Consider the following 23,728-nt stretch of genomic DNA (forward strand, 5'->3'; position numbering starts at 1 on the left):
TGACTAACAGCTGTTCTAGGCACAAGGTGTAGATATTACCCAGGACCAAAAGGACTGGATGTATCTTTGCTTCCAATTTACATACTTCTGGGTAATTCTGTCGCAAAGATGACAGTTTATGTAAATAAAAAGTGAAACTTGTTTAAATCTAGCTCAGATACCGATAACAAAGTAGCAGAGAGCAAACAGTTCCCCACTACTAGGCATGTGCTGCTGTGGTTGCTCTGCTACTTGTCCTCAGCCTAGTCAACATAAAGCAGATTTGGATATGTCTACAAAATTTGGATTAGGCCTTTTGTTGCAGTATACACCCGTTTTAGCACTTGACATCTGGATGCTGTTAATGCAGTGTGAAAGGCTAATGAGACTGCAAGCCCTTCAGAAACCAAGTAATACAACAGGCAGTGGCATTACATCTCCAGGCACAACAGTTTACATATCAGATTAGATCAGCAACATTCTTTGCTTTCTCGACTGGGTTCCTGCATAAAATAGTGTCAAATTCTGGATGTCATTTCAATCAGGCTAGTTGCCTAGTGCCCCTGGTTTGAGCCTAGCATAGCTAAATAAATCACCTAAAATGCTGGACTGGGAATGACAGCTGTCTTCTCTCCCTCTTGGGGAGGTGGAAAATTTTCTTTACAACTTTTTAGTTATCTTCAGGGGTTTTTTTTGGTGAAAATTAAGGTCGTCTGAGACTTTTAGAATAAATTCCTGTGGGAAATGAGAATGACAGCAACTTTCTGTCTTGTGCTGAAAGTGTAAGAATTGTCCATGTTTTTGTCCGTGCTTTTTTTCATGTAAAGACAAAGCAGTGCATACATTCGAAAATGAATTGGCAATGATAAAAAGCCTCTACTTAACTGAAACTTTCCATTCCCAAACCAGTCTATTCCTAAGGAAATGACAAGAAAATAAGCCATACAGGGCAGAAGTTAGTTGTGCTACTTACTGCAACTAGGAGAGGTGCTGGTGGGTAGTAGTGAGTGTCTTCAGTGTGCGATAGAGGCTTTATAGTAGAGGACAATGGTTCTGATGAGACTGAAATCCATACTACGAAAATGAAAAGTCAGCACAGGGTTCTGGGCAGAGGTAGGAGACAGAAGGCAACATCCTAAGCTCTGAATTTGTAGAGGTTAGATGTGATGTTTGTTGTATTAAAGCACAAGTGCAAGGTTTTGTTTCCATTATCTGTTTTAATAGTGTCTCTGCCCAGTTGAAATGTATGTTATTTTTAACGGTATGCAGACCAATGTGAATGCATATTTGCCTTCATCTGAATAGCATCAAATACATTGTAGGTGATGCTATAAATAAAAATACCTATTAAATCCACTAATAAAAAGTGTACTCTAGTTGCAGTTATGTTACTTGCATGAAGTGTAAAGCCCCAAAATAGAATTGAAGAAAACAGTAAGAAGCTTATAAATGGGAATTACAAGATTCTGCTATCAAAAATTAATAATTAAATGTATAATTCTATTCTTTTCCAGACATTGCAGAACTGTTGTTCCAGTCACATATTTGTGGGCTGATGTAATTTTATATTGGCTGGTAGATGAACCAGCTGACCTAATTGGTCCAATTTCTAGAGCTGTCAGTAGATATTGATGTAATGTAAATGTCATTTCCTATTACTACATGTTTGAACTGAAAGCACAGCAATCTAAAGTATATTTTACTTTCTTCCCCAGGGGATATATCCATCAGTATTTCTGTGTCAAACTGCCAAGTTCAAGAAAATGTGGTGAGTGTTCTCTGGATGTTGGGGCTAGACCTGCTATGGTTAAGCTTGCAAAGTCATTGATCTGTTTTGCAAAGAGGAATGTTAGATCATCAGCCATTTTTCACTTACTCTGTAGAAATTAACAATCAGCTTTGCTAACTTTCGAGAAGAATCATCTTTGTGGCACCTTTTCTTGAGATGCAAGAATTACACATGGGTAATTTCACTTAACACAGAATTTAACTATGAATCATTGCAGAGTGGTATTTACTAAAAGGAAAAGTGAGCCATAGAAGTTATTAGATCATGGCATTTGTCAGCTGAACTTCGTAAAGCTAATCACAAGCTTTCATAAATATACAGTTTCTTGTCATCACTGAGAGATCAGATATTCTCTGTTGTACAAAGATGAAAAACTATCCAAAGGAAGAGTTACGTATGTTGTTACTTCCATACATAAAGAATTATCATTTCTTTTACACTAGGACTGTTAAGACACAGGACATGTGGTCAAGGTAAATAGTCACACTGCTGATTTTCTGTTTCATGGGCAGTGGAAATAAATAGGACTCCCTGCAGCCAAGTGAAGCTCTGGGGCAGCTCTGGTGTTTGCCAGAAAAAGATTGCCTGCTAGGGATGTGTCCATTTGTTTCCTAAGAAGAAGCAAGACAGCCTTTATTAGTAACTCCCTGGCATTCTTTTAGTCTTCATTGCATGTGTTGCTGGTTAAATATCAGGAAAGTGAAGCTGAGCTCTGAGATTTGAGGTTGAGTCTCCAAATGAATCTACTAACAGCTTGTGCTTTAGCCTGTGTTCAGGCAATAACAAACAGTGAGATGTGAGACTCCCTCTCTGGCACGGATGGAATATTTCACCCTTCTCAGTGGACCAACACAAAAAGCTGAAGCCCAGAACTGATGATACTCAGAAAACTTTCCATAAACTAAGAAACCACTTACATTTCCATGGCTGACATGAGCCATGTCAGTATTTTGAATTTGTAATTTCTTCTTTTTCATAAAACCCAGAGGTAATTCCTAGATCTGGGATCCTGGGAGATCTGGGTAGAATGGTGCTAACAAGACCTTCTTTATTTCCATATGTACTTTTGTCTTCAGAGTTCACAAAGTTCAAGTATAATGCTGCATGCTGTGGGCTACTTGCCTGGAAGGTGGCGGCGGCTGAAAACTACTGAAGGTTCAGCAGCTTTTACAGCCCATTAGTGTGGCTTTTAAGAAAACCTGCATGAACGTTTTTGGTAGATAATATATTTTGAAATGTACTATACTAAATGTATGCTACTTCCCACTAGAAAAATCAAACTAAATACAAATTTTGTTTCCATATCTCAGGGCTTAATATTTGTTATGTCTTCATAAACAGGACATTAGCACCGTATACCAGATCTTCCCAGATGAGGTGTTGGGATCAGGACAGTTTGGAATTGTTTATGGAGGTAAGGCTTTGGTGTGTTGTACAATTATACTTAAGATCTTAAAATAGAAAATTTCTTGAATGGTGAAAGTATTTGGATTCTGAAATGTTTTGTTTCAGAAACTAGCTGCTCATTGTTTTATATAAGCAGTACTCATTGAACAATGAAACTCTTTTTTGTTGACAAAGTCTTTTTGTAATTTGATGTTTTCTACCCCATAGTGGGTCAGTGTGTATTAATAACTTCATATTCTCTAATAAATTCCAGTAAAGAAAACCCTGAAGTGCAGAAAACTGTTCTTTTAGAGAATTATAATGGAAAAAACATTTTTTTTCCAAAAATCTCTTCTTTCTGCTTTTTTTTTTTTTTTGGCATGTTTTTGTGAGATTTCTTTGCTTTATTTTTACGTAGTTAGAATTGTTTCTCTTTTTCATTTTCTTATCCATCTTTCCTCTCTTTTTCCTCCTTTGTCTGAGCAGTTTTTTGGGGTGTATTGAGGTACAGCTGTTGTTTGAGATCGTGTGAAGTGAGACCTAACAACAAATTTCTCACTGAAAAATCTCTGTGGCCCTCTGATAAACCTGGGACATGCACTTACCTGCCTAAAGGCAATCACTTCTTTTATTATTTACTAGTCTGGAGCTACTACCAAATAAGCCTGCAATCTGCCAGCTGCAGAGAATGCAGCTTAAGTATATGAACATATATATAGTATATGAGCATATATGTAGCTGTGTGAGGAAGTTAACCTTGCATGTATATTGTTGAAATGCAGAGCTGACTTTCTCGTATGCATATGTTTCTTACGTGTTTAAACAGCTTTGTCAGGTGATGAAGAAAAGTTCTCTTGTCAAAGGGTAGAAAGAAGGGAAATGAGAGTAAATTCTTAGTGATTGAATTTGCTGCAAAAGTGCTCTGAGGATTACTTGGTTGTGGCCATTTGTACAACCCAGTGAAAGTGGAACACTTTTAATCATGTTAATTCATAGAGGCCTTTTCTTTTTTTAATGCAGGAAAGCATCGCAAAACAGGAAGAGACGTTGCCATTAAAATAATTGACAAACTAAGGTTTCCAACTAAACAGGAAAGTCAACTTCGTAATGAAGTTGCGATTTTACAGGTATTTTTCTGTTCTTTTTTACTGTATTAACTTCATTTGTGCATTCTATAAATACCAGATAATATAATTATTTTAATTGTTAATCACTAGTATTTTTGCAAAAACAGCGGTATTTTCACTGCTTAACCTGTATAAACAGCCAAGACCAAATGTATTGGCAGTGTCATGCTAGGAATTACAATTTCTGCAGTTTTAAACACCAGACACAATAAGGGAAATGTATGTTTGTTACACTAGTTGGAAATTAATTAATTCTCCTGTACTGTCCCTAGGCATTTCATGCCTATTGCCTACAGGTTAGGCACACACTTTAAATTACGAAATACTGAAACACTGTCTGCTTTAGGGAGGTCTGAAAACTGTCTATGTAATGATAAAACCTAATGATCATGTTGGGAAAACTGGTGCTATATTTATCTTTAATAGAATCTTCATCATCCTGGGGTTGTAAATCTGGAGTGTATGTTTGAGACGCCAGAAAGAGTGTTTGTTGTTATGGAAAAACTCCATGGAGACATGCTGGAGATGATCTTATCAAGTGAAAAGGGCAGATTGCCAGAGAGAATAACAAAGTTTTTAATTACTCAGGTAAGAAATTAATTATAGACCCAGAAAGAGATTTGAGGTCAATTATTATCACTGTTTCTTATATTTTGCTTTTGGCATAATTTACCTTTTGATTTATGAAAGCCTGAATTATAGTATCGGGGATGGTAAGACAGCTTTGTGTCCATTAAGAGGACCTAGAACTAGACACATGTAAAGCTGTCTGGCTGCTGGATGGAAGGGCCATCGAACTACAGTTTCTCATCTGTCACAGCACTCTCCAAACTAGTCGGCTGCAACAAAGTCTTTTACCATCTCATACCAACACACCCTTCATGTCAGTCCCTCCGCTGCCTTCTCCTCGTCTCTCCTCACCCAGGGCACACGCGTGCTCTCTCTCTCTCTCTCTCTCTCTTCTCTCTGCTTCTTCCTCCCCTCTCTTCCTCGGCTGCCCAACCTCTTCACAGAACAGCCACAGCTGCACCTTATCTAAATCGGCCAACCCACCGCCCCTGAAGCCAGCCCACAGCTGTATGTTATCAATGATAATTAACCCAGCTTCATTCCTCTACACTCATATGCTTGAAAAATTAAGCAAAGAAAAGGATGCAGATCACTAACAACAAACTGTACAAGACCTAAGAAATTTGAGCCTCTTGAATGGCCCTGTGCCGAACCATTGCAGTTCGTACTGTGCACTTTTGTGTGTATTTCCCATGCTGAGATTGGATCTCAGAACTACTTGTGACTACATGAGTCTGGTTTCCTGTATGGCTTTCTGTTAACAGTGTGATCTGGGGATTTTTTTTTTTATTCTACCTGTTGCTATATTATCATACTGCTGCTTTGGCTGCCCATAATACTGGTTTAAATTTAGATACGCAATTGAGTAGTGAGCCACCTCAGAGTTAGAGCAGCCTGTGTTTCAGCGGTCAGGGAAAAGAAAGGAGCAAGAACAACAGTGGTACGGTGGGAGTTCATTATTTGGGGTAGAACGTAGGAGGTTCCTGGTTTTCAGACATTCATGGGCAAAACTACCACCAGCCTGTCTGATTTCTTGCCTTCCCAGGTTAATTCAGCCTCCTCACCATTCCCTGCTCTAAAATAGTGGGAAATTCTGCCAGCCCCTGACCGGGCGCAAGGAATGGAGTTAAAGCCGCAGGAATAGGATGGATATCTGTTACACACTGTTGCCGTATTTTTTTGTGTGTAATGAAATAGAAATACATGCAACATTCCCTATGCTTTCTTTCCTCAAGAAAAAGCTTAATTTTAATCAGTACTATTTCTGTGAAATTTTTTGAGTGAATTTAGATGTGGAAGGTTATTTTGCAAATGTTTCTGCATCCAAATATATCACACCAAAAAAATGTAAACAAGTACCTAGAACCCAGTTTTTAAAAATGTTTAGAATATAAAGTCTTTGGGGAGGGAAAAATTATGTTCCATGCAGTGAAACATCAAGAAAACTTGAGGCACAGCAAATAATAGCTGAAATTTTTACTTTTTTTTTTTTCCATTGTAGACATTCTTGTAAAAGGTACATTCTTGTTGTATTGTTTCTCCCTACACCAAGCCTTGCTTTTCTGATCACTGATATTGTCCAAACAATATAAAACAATCCAAAAAAAGGTATGGCATTTAAAACTGAATTTCTTTCTGATTTATTTCTTCACAGATCCTTGTTGCTTTAAGACATCTTCATTTCAAAAATATTGTTCATTGTGACCTCAAGCCAGAAAATGTGTTATTGGCATCAGCTGATCCTTTCCCACAGGCAAGTAGAAAATGCCCTTTCTTAAGATAAATTGTTCACATGAAAAATGTCAGCAGTGATTATTTTATGACCAAACAAAAAAGATTAGTGACCTGTCTGTATCTCCTTCAGAAACTACACAGAATTTTTAGATATGAAAAAAACCTGTTCACTTACTCAAAAAAATTTCCAAAGATGACATATTTGAAAATCCTTGTCTCTTGTCATTTGCCTGAAATAATTCAACTAGATTTTCAAGTGTGATGTAACTACTTCTGAGATTGTCTCTAATTTGCTCACCACTACAGGACAAGTTACTTTTCTGCTTGATTTGGTCCAGATAAGTGACAATTTGCAAGCAGTGACTGGAAAGACACTTATTTTTCTGAAAGTTAGGGTAGAGCTCATGAAGAATTTTTAGCTTTTTAGTTTTATGAATTTAAATACCAGCTAGATTACAGAACATTTAAACATACTTTCTGGTCATTGTTGTATTTCTCATTAAAAGGTATTTGTAAGTTCCTATTAGCTTTGATCTGCAGAGTTCATCTATAATCTCCTCCAACTGTCCATATTCAAAAGCAGCACTATTGATAATTTGTAAATAATATCAATAATTGGAAAGGAAGGATCTATACCGAGGCCTTAAGTGAGAATTTTTAAGCAGCTACATCTGAAGAAATCAGACAAGTTTGCAGAAGGGCAGGGTGTAACTGGGTCCACAATAAAATAGAAGTGGAAGTTCAAGCTAAATTTTGTCGACTTGCTTGATTTAGGAAAAAAACATAGGTAAACCAATTTTTCTGTTTGCTGTGTTCTTATGCTATGAATGAATAAGTATTACTTTATATTACTACTTTCACCAGAGCCTGAGCTATTAGGCCTATCTAAACCCATATTTCTTTCACTCTAAGCTGTCCTGTGTTACTGGTTTTACTGTGATTTATTCATGGAGTGAAGGAATAAAGGAGGTGAAATGGACTGGTAGTCTGGTCTGATGTCTTGGTGGAATAAGGGTATTCCTCTCAAAGAGGAGTTTAAAGAAACAATATCCTTGAAGGAACAGTAGAGATGCATCTTGCAACTAAACCATGATAAAAGTTCCTCAGCTACATGTATGATAATAAAAATAACGTCTGTTTTACTGTAGCATTTTTCTTTAAACAGGTAAAACTTTGTGATTTTGGCTTTGCCCGAATCATTGGAGAGAAATCATTTAGGCGTTCAGTTGTAGGAACACCAGCCTACCTTGCTCCAGAAGTGCTGAGAAACAAAGGCTATAACAGATCTCTGGACATGTGGTCTGTGGGTGTCATCATTTACGTAAGCCTCAGTGGTACCTTTCCATTCAATGAAGACGAAGACATACATGACCAAATCCAGAATGCCGCTTTCATGTATCCACCCAATCCATGGAAAGAAATTTCTCATGAAGGTAATACCTATTTGGGGCTGGTTTTATATAAATGCTAAACGAGAGTACTTGAATTTTGCTTTTGTGTTTCACACACACCCACACACCCTGTACATACCACTGGGAAAAAAAAGATTTGAAATTTCAAGGTACCATCTCTGTTCTGTGCTATCAGCTGCTTTAGGTGTTTCCTGCAAGGCATGTAGACTCCGTATGGCATAATCCTCTGGTATGGGAACTCTCCAGGAGGTGTTGAAGGAGGCCCATAGCCACCTACAGATGGGGCTGCTGTAGAATTTTGTGGGGAACCTCTGCTGCTGGAACCAGTGTTTCTTATATTCACTTCTGTACCTCTTCTTTCAGCTCTAGTGCTCTGCGGTCTTTTTCTCGTTTTCCTTGTGCCACTAATTGAGTTTCCATTCAGTAGGATGCTGTACCCTGATAGTCTTGCTGTAGAGAAGATAAAAAAGATTGAACAATTCCAAGCAGATGAGGTTTCAAGAACAGTGTGAGAAAGTGTAACAGAAGAATCTTTCTGCAGGGGGGAGGCTTGGAGGTAACCAATGAGACTTTTGAAACTAGAGTTCTGGTCAATGGCATCAAAGACTTTTGATAATAAAAGAACAATGTGAATAATTCACTATGAACATTTTTAAAGAAGGTAAATTAAAGATGTCTCTAAATGCAACCAAGTAGGGCACTTAATAAATATATCAGTTCTGGCTTCACAAATGTTTTCTTATACATAGCATTTTCAGGCCACTTGATTTTCTTTGGGAATTTGTGTTTTCTTCAATCATTATCTTTGTCCTTAATGTTTCGCAAGATTGCTTCGTAAGTCTTAAATCAAAGGAAACATTATAAACAACAAATTCTAAACTTTTTTTTCCGAATTTGAATGTGTACCAAATTGAATTAATATATTAGCATTTACAGTTTCCATTATTTACAGTAGAGTTTTTCTGGGTTTCAGGTGACATATTTAACTTACACATTAAGCGTAGCTTAGAGGATTGTGCCTGCTGCTTAGGATAAGATATATTCTAGCCAAGGATAAGATGTATTCTAGCCATGTGAGATTCTCAGCTGAAAAATGCTTTGAGAGCATTGTCTTTTGTTTTATCTCGGTGGCAGATGAAGTTTGATGAGATCTGTTGCAGGGAGAGGCGGAACTATAAATCTGCACAATTACACACTGAAGTCCTCCTGAACTTGCACGCACTTCTGATATGTAAGCTGACAGAATCTATTGGCAGCAATGCCTTATCTGGCGCTAGAGACAAGCAAACAGCAATCAACACAGGAGAGGCTGCAAGAAATTGTCTCCCACAAGTTTCTACCGTGGTAGATAGAAGATCAATTTCTGCATTCAGAGGTGAAGATTCAGTAGAGTACCTACAGAAAACGCACCTACTGGGGTGTTGTATCTCCTTTTAGAGAATCACAGCCTTCATTAAGAGTTAATGCATACCAGGCTGCAAGTGTGCAGAAAGGAGGGAAAGAACACACTTTAACAAATCACAAAATGAAAATCTGCTTATACATTGTCATGTTATTCTGAATTTTGAATTGCTAGCTGATGAGCCACTCTGTTGTGCTAAACAAAAACCTGGAAAAAATCTGAACAAATCCATGATGTTTTAACACAGGGACTTGGAGTCTAGATCTCTGTTCAGGTATTACTTGATAATGCTGAATTTTAGAGCTCAGAGTTGGACTCAAATTCCACATTACCTGGGGAAAATAAAGGAACCATGTTCTGTCAGCTACCTTGGTGCAGAGCCCTGTGCAGGTCACGGGAGGGCAGGTTGGTGGGCCCGCTGGCTCCGTCCAGTTCCTGTGATCTGTGACCCTACAGCGTGGTTAAAATGCAAATCTGTGTGGACCCAGTGTCCTAACACATCGAGTCTGGATTACAGTTCTGAACAGTGAACAGTGCCATGATAGCTGATGCTACAAATGATTGAAGCATTAGGGGGGAAAACACAGATAATTTTAAAGATATTATGAAGTTGCTTACTCAATATTGCAAATAAAAACAATTTGAAAAGGTATATGTAGTTAAATGTAAACTATGGTAACACGAAGCTCATTTTAAGATAAAGTACACTGGGGCTCATAAATTTCTCTACACTTAAATGCTACAAATCTATAAAATTCAGAGCAGAATTAGTTTCAATCCCAACAGGTTACATTTATGCACTTGGAAGTCTTCATTTAGCTTGTCATATGCTCTTCCAGCTTCTGAAACAGGTTAAGCTAATGAATTGGGTGTTTGCATTCCATATCTTTTCCATTATTCTGTTTGTCAATTATTCTTAAACATTGAACATTTTTCAACAGAAGTTTTAACAAAAGTGACTGACCACTTTTTATATTTTTTCATATTCATATAAATATAGAAACGACCCATAATAGATTTAAAGGCATAAGAGATTTCTTTAACTGTTTCCTGGAATTTGTATTGTAGCAATAATTCTCCCAAGAGGACAGCAATTATCATCAATTAGTTCTTCCACTGAAGCTTGTAAGAGGGTTAGATCACAGTGTGGAATGTCATGCTGCCACAGAATCTGGCAAGGTCTTTGTAAATAAATATTGATCAGCATCTCTTTCAAGCTGGTATGATTGAAATGGCTGTTTCTCTTGAAGGATCTACAAGACATATTTTCTTGCAAGAACAATTATTCTTTGTTTGAAAATTAAAACAGAATTCTTTAAGTGATTTTCACTTGTAAGAAAGAAAAAAAAATTGAAGATCCAGCAGTTAGTCCAATTTAATTACTGACATTTGAAAACTCACGCAACTGTTTAAGAGAACTTTAACATAATAAACACCCACAGTCTCCACAGAAGCACTGCCATAGCATTAAAAAATTGAAACCAAAATTGGTTAGACAAGCACCGCTGCAATAGATAAAATAATTGCAAAATAAATATTATTTTTAACACAGGTAAGAAAGATCTTTTTAAAGTGTTATGCTGTGTGAATTTGAAAACTAGGAGCCATTTGTCAAAAGGTTAGCATAAGTAAAACTAATGTAAATATTCTTCTTTCTTTCTCCAGTACTTACTGCTTTCTTCTCGTATGTCCAAAAGGCAGTGCTGGGCCCAAGCACTCTTTAAGAGCAGACTCTATGAATTGTACATTACAGCTAGATTTTAAAAGTGGTACCTTCATCAAGAGACTGTATTAAATGCTTCAGTAGGAGCAGGCAGAAACTGAGAATTCAGTGAACTTAGAAGAGCTAGTCTACCATCTAAGATAATCAATATTAACTCTTGATTTACGCATGCCAATAAAAATGTTCAGGTTCTCTGGCCATATAAAATGTACTGTGTATGACTGTTTCTTCTTTTTTTACTGCTGAAATATGTCAGTGTCCGTTGCTATGAATGTTCATAAGTATGATAATCCTAGGAACACTGTTGTAGAACAGTGAGTAGTAGTAGAAGCAATGACATACCAATTTGAGCTTAAAAAAAGAAAAAGAAATGTTTATTCAAACCTATTGCTGTCTATATCAGTCCTGCTTGATGCACAAAGCAAGTGATGGCAGATAAGACAGACACCCTGAAACAATAGATGGGATGAGGGGCGTCGATTTGTGACTGTACCAGGTTAGGATCACCAACTTAGGCAGCCGATATACCTGAGCTAGCTGCTGCTAAAACCGCAAGAACTCATTTGCTTCAAATTTTGTGTATGTACTTTAGTGGAAGTGTAAATGTTTCGAAAGTTGTGGGGTTTTTACGTTGTTAGGCGGTTTTCAGTTTAGAGTAAGGGAAGTGATCATCAGCCAAGTGTATTGCCAGTGCCTGTGCAACAACAGCTTTATTAAAGGGCCTATGATTTCTTGCAGAATAGCTTAACAAAGCAATGTTAGGAATTTTTGCCTGCCTATTGCAAAAATCAACACTGAGGAAAGCAGAACAGTACTCAGACCTTTTGTTTCTTGCTTATGACTATTACTGTGGCTCAGAAAGCCAAATTGGATGTAAAACTTCTTACAGCTGTAGTTATTTCAGCACTCTTTTCAGACCAATACTCACATAAAAATTTTAAGAATAGCTGAGCTTATTTATTGTCATGTTTACTTCTATTTTTACCATAAACAGAGAGAACTTAAAAGCCCAGATATTTTACTTTTTAGCAAAATCAGGTATTTCTTTGTATGTAATAGGTAGTTAACAAATTATAGTGAATGATGCTGTCTTTATCACCGCTTTGGATTTAATGCTCAGTAGATGCTTTTTCTGTTATTGCCAAACAACAGCATGTTAATCTCTAAGCTGGAATGCGAAGGGTAGCAAAATTTTAAAAGGAAAAACCATAATGAGATAGGTCATACCTATAGACTGCGTCTGAAAAAGCGGCAACAGTGGTAAAGTAACCTAAATGTTCCCATTCTCTGTTCCTCATTCAATTATTGGTTTTAAGGTAAAATTCAATTGGCTTTTAAAATTCTAAACTACACTGATGGGGCAATAGATTTGTAAAACCACATGACCCATAACAATTTAAACTGCTTATATAAATAATACAGTCTAGCAAGTTCAGAGAAAAAAGATATGGGAAGAAATTGTATGTTGGAGAAAAAGTGCGTCATGGATATAAGATGTTTGTTTTCTTGAGAATTAGTTTTTCTGTAGCATTTTCTAGCAATTTGTAAAATAAGAGTCTACAGTCACAAGGCAAGAAAGAAGGCAGAATCCATTTGAGGGTGATATTTTTGAGCGTCTGATGTCATTCAGTCCCTGTCAACAGTTCTGTCTTCTCTGCCACTCAGGAATGTGGTCTAGTCACTGGCTATGGCTCTTTTCTTTCCATAGTCTCCATCTGTCTGATGTCATAGCAGCTGGATGAATCTCATCAACTCCTCCTGCTGAGAAATTCTAGCTTTTTTTGTGTGTAATGCTTTCTGTCCTCTTCCTCCATTAAAACTTAACCTATAAAATCTAAGACCTTTCAGTTTTGTAGCGCTCAGAAATGTGTTTTCTCACAACTGATTATCCATTCCCAACATTTCTGCGAGCAACATTTCCCAAAGCTTAGCCCTCATGCACAAAATCCCTTCTCTAGCATCACCAAACCCAGTCGCTTTGCATTTTAAGGTTTGTCAGAGATTGTGTGCATACACATACACGCACAACCTCACAGATTCCTCCATGGGGAATTCTGATTTCCACACCCACTAAGGGCTGTGTCTTCCCACCTTTTTCCAGTAGCTTCTCTCCTTTAAAAGTGTACTCCCCAAATGCTGAGTCTGTGTTTGTATGCATAAATAGAATTGTAAGATGTTACTGTTGAGAGGTAGTTTCTGTGCTAAATTTGGAGTATTTTGTAGAAAATCAGGTTTTGTCACAGCCACTCAACATTCCATTGCCCAACCTGCTATTTCTGCTTTGTCTTCAATGATTGTCAAGCCAGCTTACTTTTCCTAATTCACTTGCTGTAGGGTAGTTTGACTTTAATTCAGACTTCATCGTGGAATTTTGCTAGATATTCATACACGGGAATCTACTTGCGGAATTCTTTCCTATTTTACAGCTTTAATTTTCACATCGGTCAAACATGGAGCCTATTTTCAACAGCAATACTGTTCTTTTCCAACGTTAACCTTTCAGTCCACCAAATCTGCATCATCTCAAAAAATTTATTTTGACTCAGCTACAGGCTACAAAAAATAAATACTGCTAAATATAAAGACAGAACTCCCCTAAGGGTTTTGTCTCTCTGCCTTTTAAGTGTATTTTATGTAGTGTGTCTTTGCTGTGGTGGCTGTTCTTTTGGACTGCATTGTCCTAGAACATGCTATGTCAAGCTTTGGATTATTCATGATGTGTTTCGTTCTATTGCGGAACTTTCATAAATCATTGTACTCCTAATTCTTTTTTCATCAGCTATCGACAATACAGCTATTACTACTAGCCTGATGAGCTATGTGATGTGCACACTGTTGATTAGGTGCTTCACAGGATTCATACTACTGAATAATTTTGGAAGAAACAATGCAATTTTTTCCATGCATTAAATTTGATCATGGTGTGCCTCTTACACTGCCTTTGACTCAGAAATAAATACCACAGCCGCCTTCAAGCCAGTATTTATTTAGACATGTTTCAGCATAATGTGAATAGAAACTCTGTTTCACACTTTAATGAGAAAGTCACATGAGTGAGCATTAAGTATGAGGAGGTCAAATGTGTGTTATAGCTCAAAGATGCTCTCTACCTCCATAAATGTTTAACTAGCTGTTTAAACTAAGGTCTTGGCTCTACTTAGATGTTTGCTAGGATTGGTATTAGAAAACCTCTCTTGCAGAGGTGCAGCTTATAATTGCCAATGATTTCTTTTGATAGTACAGCTGAATCCATGTTCCTGAAATAATAAACTCTGCCAGCTGAGGATTACTTTTTGCCAAAATAACTGCATGCACACTAGAACTTTTGTTAACAAAGCTGTATTGACCAGCAGTAGGGAAGGGGTTTATGTATATGGAAAAATTATACTGCTAATCAATAGCGCTATACTGAGAAAAGTCCAGGGCCAAGGAAGTCCTAAGGTACGTTATTGGCAGCAGCTTAGGTTTTTTTACAAGTGATAGCTGTGAGAGTAGCTAATATTGTGGATGTACTTTAAAAATTCTGGACCAAGTATAAATTTATTGTTAATTTAAGACTGCTTTTCTTGATATTCTTAAGGTGATTTCTTTGTTATACCTTATCTGAAAAGGCAAGGTGTTTTATGATAGGACTAAATAAATGGTAGGCTCATAATAGGGTTTTTAGATACTTTCGTGTTAATGCGTGGGTCACACCCTAATTGAGTTAAAGCAGTCATTCCTATGAAAACTGTAGTAATGATTGTTAATTTGATTCTTGGAGTGAAAATTTTTACTGTGCCATTACTACAATTAATTTTTTGCCATACTAATAAACTGCCTTAAGCAGTTTGGAAACATGAACCTCCTGACTCCAGAGGTTCTTTCCAGTAAAATGCAACTAAAAGAGCAATCTTTCCTAAAATCAAGGGGACATACAGGTTTTTAAAGTTGCATTTGAATCTTCTCGTTGGGGATTCTAATGAATGATCACCTGTCTAAGTGTTCCTGGAGCAGTTGGCTAGTTTATCCCATTTAACAATGTCTCCAGCTCCTGGAACTTGATAAGCCTCAGCTGGCTGCTTATGCTATCCTTAAATCATGGGAAGTAAACAGGAGCCCATAAAACACTTAGAAAAAGCAGTACCATAATGCTCTCAGAACTTTCACGCAGGTTGCTTCCATGGTGATAACCTGTTGGATTCCCATAGATCAGGGCTCCTCAAAATTTTTAACCAGGGGCCCGGCACGCGGATGAAGTGGCAGGCAGTCATCTGCGGCTGCTTGGTTTCCCCCCCAACCCCTCAGCGGGGGGAGGAGGCTGGGGGGTTCTGTAAATACCAGGGGCTGGATTGAGGACCCTGGGGGGCTTTATCCAGCCCGCGGGCCGTAGTTTGAGGACCCCTGCCATAGATGATGTGCAAGACCATATGTGGTCTTTCTTAATACTGCATTTATTGAATTACTGATTTTACAGAGGAGTATCATCAGACTTCATAAAGCTCCTAAAATGTGTCATGATTTAACATATATCTGACAAGGATTACTTTAAAACCTGATTTTTTTAAAAAATCAGTCTCTAGTAAAAATTCATAAGATTTACTTTAAAATACAGTGTACTTGCTACCCCCTCCTCAAAACTGCTTTATTTTTCTGGACAGAAAATTCAATTTTTTTAACAGCTGATGCCCCAGAATCTTGCTTTATACGTACGTCATATAACCTGCTTGAGTTATATGTCTAAACTAAATGTTAATACCTTCCAAATTTTTATCTCCAGTCTTTTTAAGCAGTACAACTCAAAATGCAATCATCAAACTATTAATCATATGAGGATTTTTTAAAAAAAATTCAGAAATTGAGTCAACATGAATCTTACTGTTTGTACATCTTTCGTGAACAGTAGCCAGACCAAACTATGTTAGATAGTGGTTGTCAGGACACTATCAGGACAGGATGTCTTTTTGTAAGCTGAGACAGAGAGAATAACCAGGATCTTTTCTCATTTCCTTTAAATAGCCCCACAGAACCTGGCAGTGTCTGTACCTCTACCATTTAACACTAGTTCAATTCAGAGTTTCCTCACTAACAGACTTCCAGATCCCTAAGGAAATACTTTAATCCTTCAGTTCCAGCACTCAGCCTGTCTGTATTGAACTCCCTAGCTCCTGCTTTCCTTTACACAGCACTGTCCTTTTGTTGCCTTGGCAGTACACATTGCTTGCATCTTGACTCAGAACTCTTATGCTTGAGAAGTGGCTTTTTTTGGATTGCATGATTTCCAGGTAAAAAATAGAAAATGCCTTTTGCTGTTGAAGCTCATGTTTGATCTCTTTCTTCACCTATATTTGAAGACTTTGAATATTAAAGCAAATGGAATTGTATTGGATAGTTTGGGCCCTAAGTCTTCAACAACAGTCACGTTGTATTGGTGCTTATTTGTCACTAAGAGGCAACTGATACTCAAAACTTTCCTGGTGAAAAGAACCCTAGAAAAAGAACTAAAAATAAACACCAAAACTTGTTACAGAGACAGCAATATTCCAGTGTTGAAACAAGCAGAGTATCTGTGTAAACCGTTCTCAAGAACAAATCATTGCTCAATACTGACAATCCTAACCATCCGGTGAGGCTGCCTTTCCACTTTTGTCTTCATTTCCCCCCCTGTCCTTCTTCTAGACAGATGCCTTTCTGGTCAGTTCAACAAGCCATTGGCAATTTCCCCAGGAATGCAAAGAAATATGTTATTACACATAATATGTCGTTGTCCTGAAGGACATAAAGGGGCAAAGGAGGCTGTATAGCTGTGTATCATTCTGTCACTTGTAAGCCTCATAGGACTATCTGCTTCCAGTGGGTTGGACAGAAGAGGCATAGAGGGATTATCAATATGGCATGGCAGGAAGAGCATTCAGCAGGTACTTGGCAGTTACTGAGGCACATCTTGGGAAAGATGCAGTTATATCTCAACAGCTGGCTGATTGAAATCAGTTCCCAGGAAATCAACTGTTTCATCAAGTCCATGACCTATTTGCCAAACTGGGATTCATAGTAAATGATGAAAAATTATCTCTGAAGATCATATACACCTGAATACTGCTGAAGATAATAAACAAATGGGAACCCTATTAAATTCACATTCAGCGCTGGCTTATATATTAAAAGGCAGACTGAAGTTGTATTGTAATTCTGCTGAATTTAAGGGTAAGGTGATAGCGTTGCAGAAGCTGCTGATGTTTGCCGATACCCAGATTTACTGCAGTGGGTAAGGACTGTTCTCCCCTTCCAAGCACCAGATAAAAACAATGACTACTACTTTTTCCCAGGTTATATCAGAAGTCACTCTAGAACCAAACTGTGACATATGACTGACTTTCCTGTCTCTTCCTTATAGCTTGGAGCCTGAGACCTTCTCTTACCAATAAAGAGGAAAAAATTAACCCCACTATTTTGGAAAACTAATGAGTTTTCAGAGTTCTACCACCTATCAGTAGTGGCCCTGTTGGCTATCCACTGGCTTTCTGATCCCACATTTTGAGGGGGAACAAAATAAACATGAGTTGGAGTACTTAACATGAACTGTACTGTGCACTAAAAGAGACAGTAGCTAAAAATCTGTTTGTCTACTATAGAAAAAGTAAAATTAGGATGATCTGTGCCAGGAAAAGCATGGCTCAGAACCTCTGGCAATGCCACCTTTGTCAGAAATCTTGAGATGTATTTTATCTCTTTGCACAATTGCTTCCATTTGCCAGACAATATTTAGCACCAGGAAGTTGGAAATATTTTAGTGATAGGCTGCTATTGCTAAGAATATCTTTGTCTTCAAATTACTGTATACATCCAGATAGGTTGCCATATACATTCCCATTTCCCTGGACACTGTGCTCTGCCCCATGGCAGAAACACACAGAAAGCTCTAGTTGGCAAACTGAGCCTCAGGGGAGTAGTCCTCTGTTAAAAAAGAAAAGCTTTTCTGTACTGTGGCACAAAATACAACCTCAGAGATGTACCAGTTTAAAGAATTCTGCCCCATCTCCTGCTTTTAAAACAAACAAGGTAACTATTCAGCACCTTCAATACCCAGCCAGCAACAGTGTCCGTCTGACCTGTTTCAGATCCAATTCCCCTCAGTGATGCCACATTTCTGTGCTGCTTTCAAGGCCATCTTTCCCTGTCACCATGATATAAACAAAGAAATAAAGATGTAAACCAGCATACTTGGGACAAGCCAAGGGATATTGTGGTGAAATGGGAAAGTAACTACTTGTGGCCAGCCAGTTATTCTGCAACAAAAAGCTTCCCCCAGAACACATGCTGAACATTTAGCACCACCTAGAACAGAATTTAACCTTTCATGATACCCTCAGTTGGTTTGGGGGGGTTTAGTTTGTTTGTTTGTTTGTAAATGGTTTTAGCAGATGTATTCAAAGGTCAGCAATCTCATCCCAGAGATTTTTCCAAATGGGTCACTTAGTGCAGTTCCATGCACTGGTCATTGACTCATGGGCCTTTTCCCTTCGTGCATCATAGCACACATACCTATAACCTCGGTGAATCACTGACTCCTTCAAAACCACAGAAATACATATTTCCATATATACAGATATCCACCACCTTTATGTGGTGCCTGGAGAATACTGCAGTCCTCACATGAGATTTTTTTCATTTGAGCAGGAACTGGGTGAGAATCATCTTCAGCCTTTGCTGTGTGCCTGCAAGTGAACACACAGAGGTAGACGCTCTGGTAGCTACCCAACAACTGTTAAATAAAACAGTTGTAATCCCATTAGGAAGGGTCACATGGGTACCTTCAGGGACGTCAGCATTAACTGCAGTTTGTAGAAAGCTGGACTAAGAAGGGATAACTGTCTTCTTTTTACAACTAACATGTCGGTCTATCTCTCTGCCTGTCCTACTTGAAACAAATATATTTAAACTGACATTTTTCCAATATTATATCTTTTCAGCTATTGATCTTATAAATAATTTGTTGCAAGTGAAAATGAGAAAGCGCTACAGCGTGGACAAAACCTTAAGCCACCCGTGGTTACAGGTATTGCTACAAATTCCCTGTTTTTTCTTGTGTGTTTAGGCTGTAAGTATGTAACAAATTTTCATTAAGCACAGTAGAATTGAAGCAGCTGTACAAAGCTGAACATGTTTTCAGATCCTGAGAACCTCATACTCCTTCACCCATTTATCTATAGATTCGCTTTTTAATTTCTGGTTTCAAAGTATGCTACAAAAATGTTTTGTTTGCCCACTGACAACATGATGTATATAAAAAGAGCCCTTATTTAATTTACATTATATGATTGCTTGGAGTCTACCCCGATTCATTTCTGACTAAAACTAATGAATGGGCTTTCACTTCACAGTCAGCAGAAGAGCTAGTGAAGTTGTATGCTTGCCAGGAAAATACGTTAGCCACCTTCAATTGAAATCTTCAACTAAAAACTGAAATGTTAGCAATTTTTTAGATGCTATCAGCCACTGTCTTCTGCTCCTTCATAGGGTATTTTTTTTTATCCTGGCAGCAGCCAAATCGTTTCAAGTTAAAGACCTAAACCCAGAGTCGGTGCAGTGAGCAGTCAGGGCCCACCCCACCACCCCCCGCCAGGGGACAGGCTGAGGCCAAGCTGGGACACCAGGCTGCGGGATCTCCCAAGGGATTCACATTTGTGCCCCCCCCCAGTTAGGGATATGCGCCAAACATACTCTGTTTTGGATTCTTTAGGAAGGTGTCCATACTCTCTTTTCAGTTTGGCTAGCTCAGTGGCAGTATATGGTATCTCTTTGGTTGTAATGTGAGGATCATCATCGCCTTCATTCAGATAAGTATATTCTGTTTTAATTAAGGGTCTCACTTGAGGGTTTTCTACCTCCTCCAACATCCTTCTGAGGGTATTTTGGGTTAATACCCTTTTCCTCTACTTCCAGCTCTATTACACTCAGGGTTTCAATGTCTTTAGAGCATTCTGCCTTCAGAGTGGTTTTTAACAAGCGGTTTTCTTCCCTTCCTTTCTCTAATTGTTGTTCTAAGTCATAATTTGTTTTTTTGCAGAACTTTCACCAACTTTTCAAGGGATTCTATAATTTTGTTTTCATTGCTACATTTTCTAAGGTGATCTTCGATTGCTGCGACTAGGCTAGCTCCTAAAATGGCACAGACTATAGATTTGCCCTTCCCTGATCTAACTTTAGCTTCAGTCTATAAAGAGGTCACTCGGTCCGCTACATTCTGCAAGTTTGCCCAATTAGCTTGAGCCCAATCTTCTCCGGGTACAGAGGGTCAAGCCCCATACTTTGCCAGAAATGTGTAAAACACATCCCAATCTTTCATTTGTTTATCAGCCTTTTCGGCCATTCTCACTACAAAGGGACCAAACCCACTTCGGGGAGGCTAGACTTAGTTACACACAGCCGCTGCTGTGTCACCCTTTTCTTCCCCAAATGGTTGAAGGGACGAAAAATCTGCTTTGGGAAGGGAGCTTGTAGTTACTACAAGGTTGTCCGTTCACTTTCCTGAGCAGAGCAGGCAAATTCTCATTAACACAAGGGCAGCCCCCCTTTTTAGCACTTTCCCCCTTTTGCACTTTGAGTTCTTTTAGTTGGATCCCAATAGACAGAGCCCTCAATCAGAATTTGGAGTGCTAAGTCCTGGGCGTGTGTGGTGTGCACAAAATCCCAGTCACCCCCTTGCTTTCTGGACACCTCTCACCCAGCTGGGTGTAAGGCCAGGTGCAGCTAGAACAACACATCCTTCCCCTGTTACAAACCGCACACCACCTGCACCCCTCTGTCTTTCAGGATCTTGTCCATGATGCCAATTTAATGTCACTGTCCACACAGTGGACTCGTGATGGTTTGTTTACTATGATCTCAAAGCACAAAAATCAAGGCGACCACGCCAAGGGGTTATGCTTCAATTAAACAGCACAATTTTATTGTTTGCCCGAAAAGTGGCATGTGATAGGTAAAAAGACAGAAAGCAAAGGAAAAGTAAAAAGAAAAAGGAAAGAGGATTATAACTACCACCAGGGTTCCAAGGCATCCCTATGGTCCTAGGTCCAGCCAGCATCACGCCGGTCCTTCCAATCATCATGATCCTTGGTGAGGGAGATCTCCTAAAATCTGGCTGCTAAAGAGTCCTCTTATGCCGAGCAAAACACATTGCTCCTCCTCTGGCCTATGGCTTGTTGTCAGTCTCTGCCTTCTCAAGCAAGATTGTCACGCATGTCATGGTTCGTTGTAACAACAACAGTTGTTATGCAACCTTATTGTAGTTGTTCCTTCCAGCACCAGGTATCAGGGAGCAGCATAGTACTCCTCATACCATGTAGTTCTCCTTCAGGGTCTCTGCGTCTCCATGTTCATGAGGACCACATTCCATCTCCAGGTCTTTGTTAGCAATGTTAAGACGGTATCATTCTCTTTAGACCGACTCTTACAGAGGGTAGTCATGGCACAGATCAGATGCATAATCCACAATCCCAAAGGAATCTTTATCCAGACTGAAAACTGAGTCCTACTCATGTTGTAGTACCTTACAGTTACAACTTTTTCCTCAAAGTAGAGGGTGATATGCTGGTATATGAAGAAAAGTGTTTCCACCTCCAACCCTACACCCCACCTTCTCCTGGGCTTGCTTTCTTCCTCCCAGTTATCCTGGCACCCCCCCAAGGTGCTTCTTCTAAGGCTGCTTCTCTCACTGGGAGCCATCACAGAATACGTTTGGCTAAGCCTTGGGGGACCAGAGAGGTAATGTGGGCTAAGGCCCACAGCAAGGATGCGTGTTGTCTCATATGATGGGACAGAAGCCTTCACCTTCGTGCATCCACTTTTATCACTCATGCAATAGCAAATGCAGGTGAGTTAAGGTGAGGCAGTACAGCAGCAGCTCTGGCAGCACAGATGAGGCGAGTCCTCTTTCTGGAAGAGCCCAACTTTGTGGGCTAAGGAAAGCAAACAGTGGTGCAGGGCATCGAGACTTAAATGTGATTTCTGAGAGGATACCTGGGCCACAAGTGGGCCAAAGTTTGTGAAATCCTAAGGATGAAGAATTTCATGCACTCACAGTGCGCGGGCTTTCTGGTGCTTTGGCTCAGTGACCAGGGTTGTGCCTTAGGTTGAGAGAAGGTGAAAGAAAAAAGAAAACTGGATACAGGATCATGAGCAGAGGTTGGTCTGCCTGGGGCTAGGATTGACTTTATTATAGCAGCTTCATGTATGCTTTGGGTGGAAATAAATTAATGTGAGACACTTTAGACAGATCAGAGGCTGCAGAGCACAATGTCCTAAACGCGAGAACCAAACCAGTTTCCAGCCTTACTTTTGACTGTCAACGTGGAGTTCCAAAGTACCTTGATGTTTAGATGTACATGTCTCTTTGAGCACACCAGTAATAGCCAAAGTTTGGAAAAGCAGATATTTTTCTAGCCCAAGCTGAATTGATATCCTGCAGCATTATACCGAGACAGAGCAAATGTCTTGACTGACTGATACAGATCCCAGGGGTTTACGTGTATGATTTAAAGATGTTTCTTCTTCCTTCTTATTATTATCAAGCATGAGGAACTGTTTTACTACCATGCCTTATTTAGAGATTATGGAAATCTGTACACTATCCATGAATTCTGCAAAACAGCCTGTAACATCTTCATACTATATTTATGACAGTTTAATAAAATTAATGTATCAAAAAATCCTCTAGAGATGAAGCCTATCTCTATAGGCAGATTTCATATTTATTAATTATAAGATTTTCCCACTCTGGAGCAATAGGGATGCATGACCTTTAGACTGCTGAGTTAATAGCACTTCACATATTAGTAGTAGTAGAAGGGAATGTCATTTATTTTAGGAAATTTAAAACTAATACTGCTACTCTATTTCAGGACTATCAAACTTGGCTAGATTTAAGGGAACTTGAATGTAAAATGGGGGAACGTTACATCACCCATGAAAGTGATGACTCCCGATGGGAACAGTATTCAGGAGAACATGGACTGCAGTATCCAGCGCACCTTATCAGTCCAAGTGCTAACCATAATGAAAACACCAAGCTAGAAGAAACAGAAATGAAAGCCCTCAGTGAGCGTGTCAGCATCCTTTAAGTTGCATCCCCTATAATCTGTCAAAACACTGTGGAATTAATAAATACATACGGTCAGGTTTAGCGTTTGCCTTGCAGAACTGCCATTATTTTCTGTCAGATGGGAACAAAGCTGTTACGCTGTTACACTGTTGATGTATCTGAGTTGCCAAGACAAATCAACGGAAACATTTTTGTGTGACCAACTGTGTTGTATTTACAAAAGTTCCCAGAAACACTAAACTTGTTATTGTGAATGATTCATGTTGTATTTAATGTATTAAAGCCTGTCTCCACGGTGCCTTTGCAAACTAGTGTTTTTCTTACTTGAGCCTCATTTTGGTAAGAGAGAACTTTCCCATGAAGATCTGGGTTGTTTTTTGTGTGTGTGCATCGTTAGTGTTGTAACTGTAAGCAAACTCTTGAAGAGTAGATCATAACTGCTGTTCTGTGAACAACTTCTACCATTTGGATAAAAGCTTTTTTTAGTGTTGAAAAATAGAAAAAAACAAATTGCATAGCACTGTACA

The 23,728-nt window shown here is 38.8% G+C and overlaps 1 protein-coding gene across 6 annotated transcripts in view; it reads left to right on the forward strand.

Annotated features, from left to right (window-relative positions):
• PRKD1 (protein kinase D1) overlaps positions 1-23,497 on the forward strand; it is a 143,033-nt gene extending 119,536 nt beyond the window's left edge. For 4 of the 6 annotated variants that reach the window (XM_055800792.1, XM_055800797.1, XM_055800801.1 and 1 more), the window contains 8 exons: positions 1,695-1,747; positions 3,110-3,182; positions 4,175-4,281; positions 4,708-4,869; positions 6,506-6,604; positions 7,751-8,018; positions 19,072-19,157; positions 23,002-23,497. In XM_055800792.1, coding sequence (XP_055656767.1) covers positions 1,695-1,747; positions 3,110-3,182; positions 4,175-4,281; positions 4,708-4,869; positions 6,506-6,604; positions 7,751-8,018; positions 19,072-19,157; positions 23,002-23,220 — 1,067 coding nt within the window. In that variant the 3' untranslated portion in view covers positions 23,221-23,497. Of the gene's footprint in view, positions 1-1,694; positions 1,748-3,109; positions 3,183-4,174; positions 4,282-4,707; positions 4,870-6,505; positions 6,605-7,750; positions 8,019-19,071; positions 19,158-19,841; positions 22,243-23,001 lie in introns of those variants that run through there. The other 2 variants (XM_055800815.1, XM_055800820.1) reach the window with 2 other exon arrangements.
• The last annotated feature ends 231 nt before the right edge of the window (positions 23,498-23,728 follow it).

The sequence above is a fragment of the Falco peregrinus genome, chromosome 1, assembly GCF_023634155.1.
Source record: "Falco peregrinus isolate bFalPer1 chromosome 1, bFalPer1.pri, whole genome shotgun sequence".
NCBI lineage: Eukaryota > Metazoa > Chordata > Aves > Falconiformes > Falconidae > Falco > Falco peregrinus.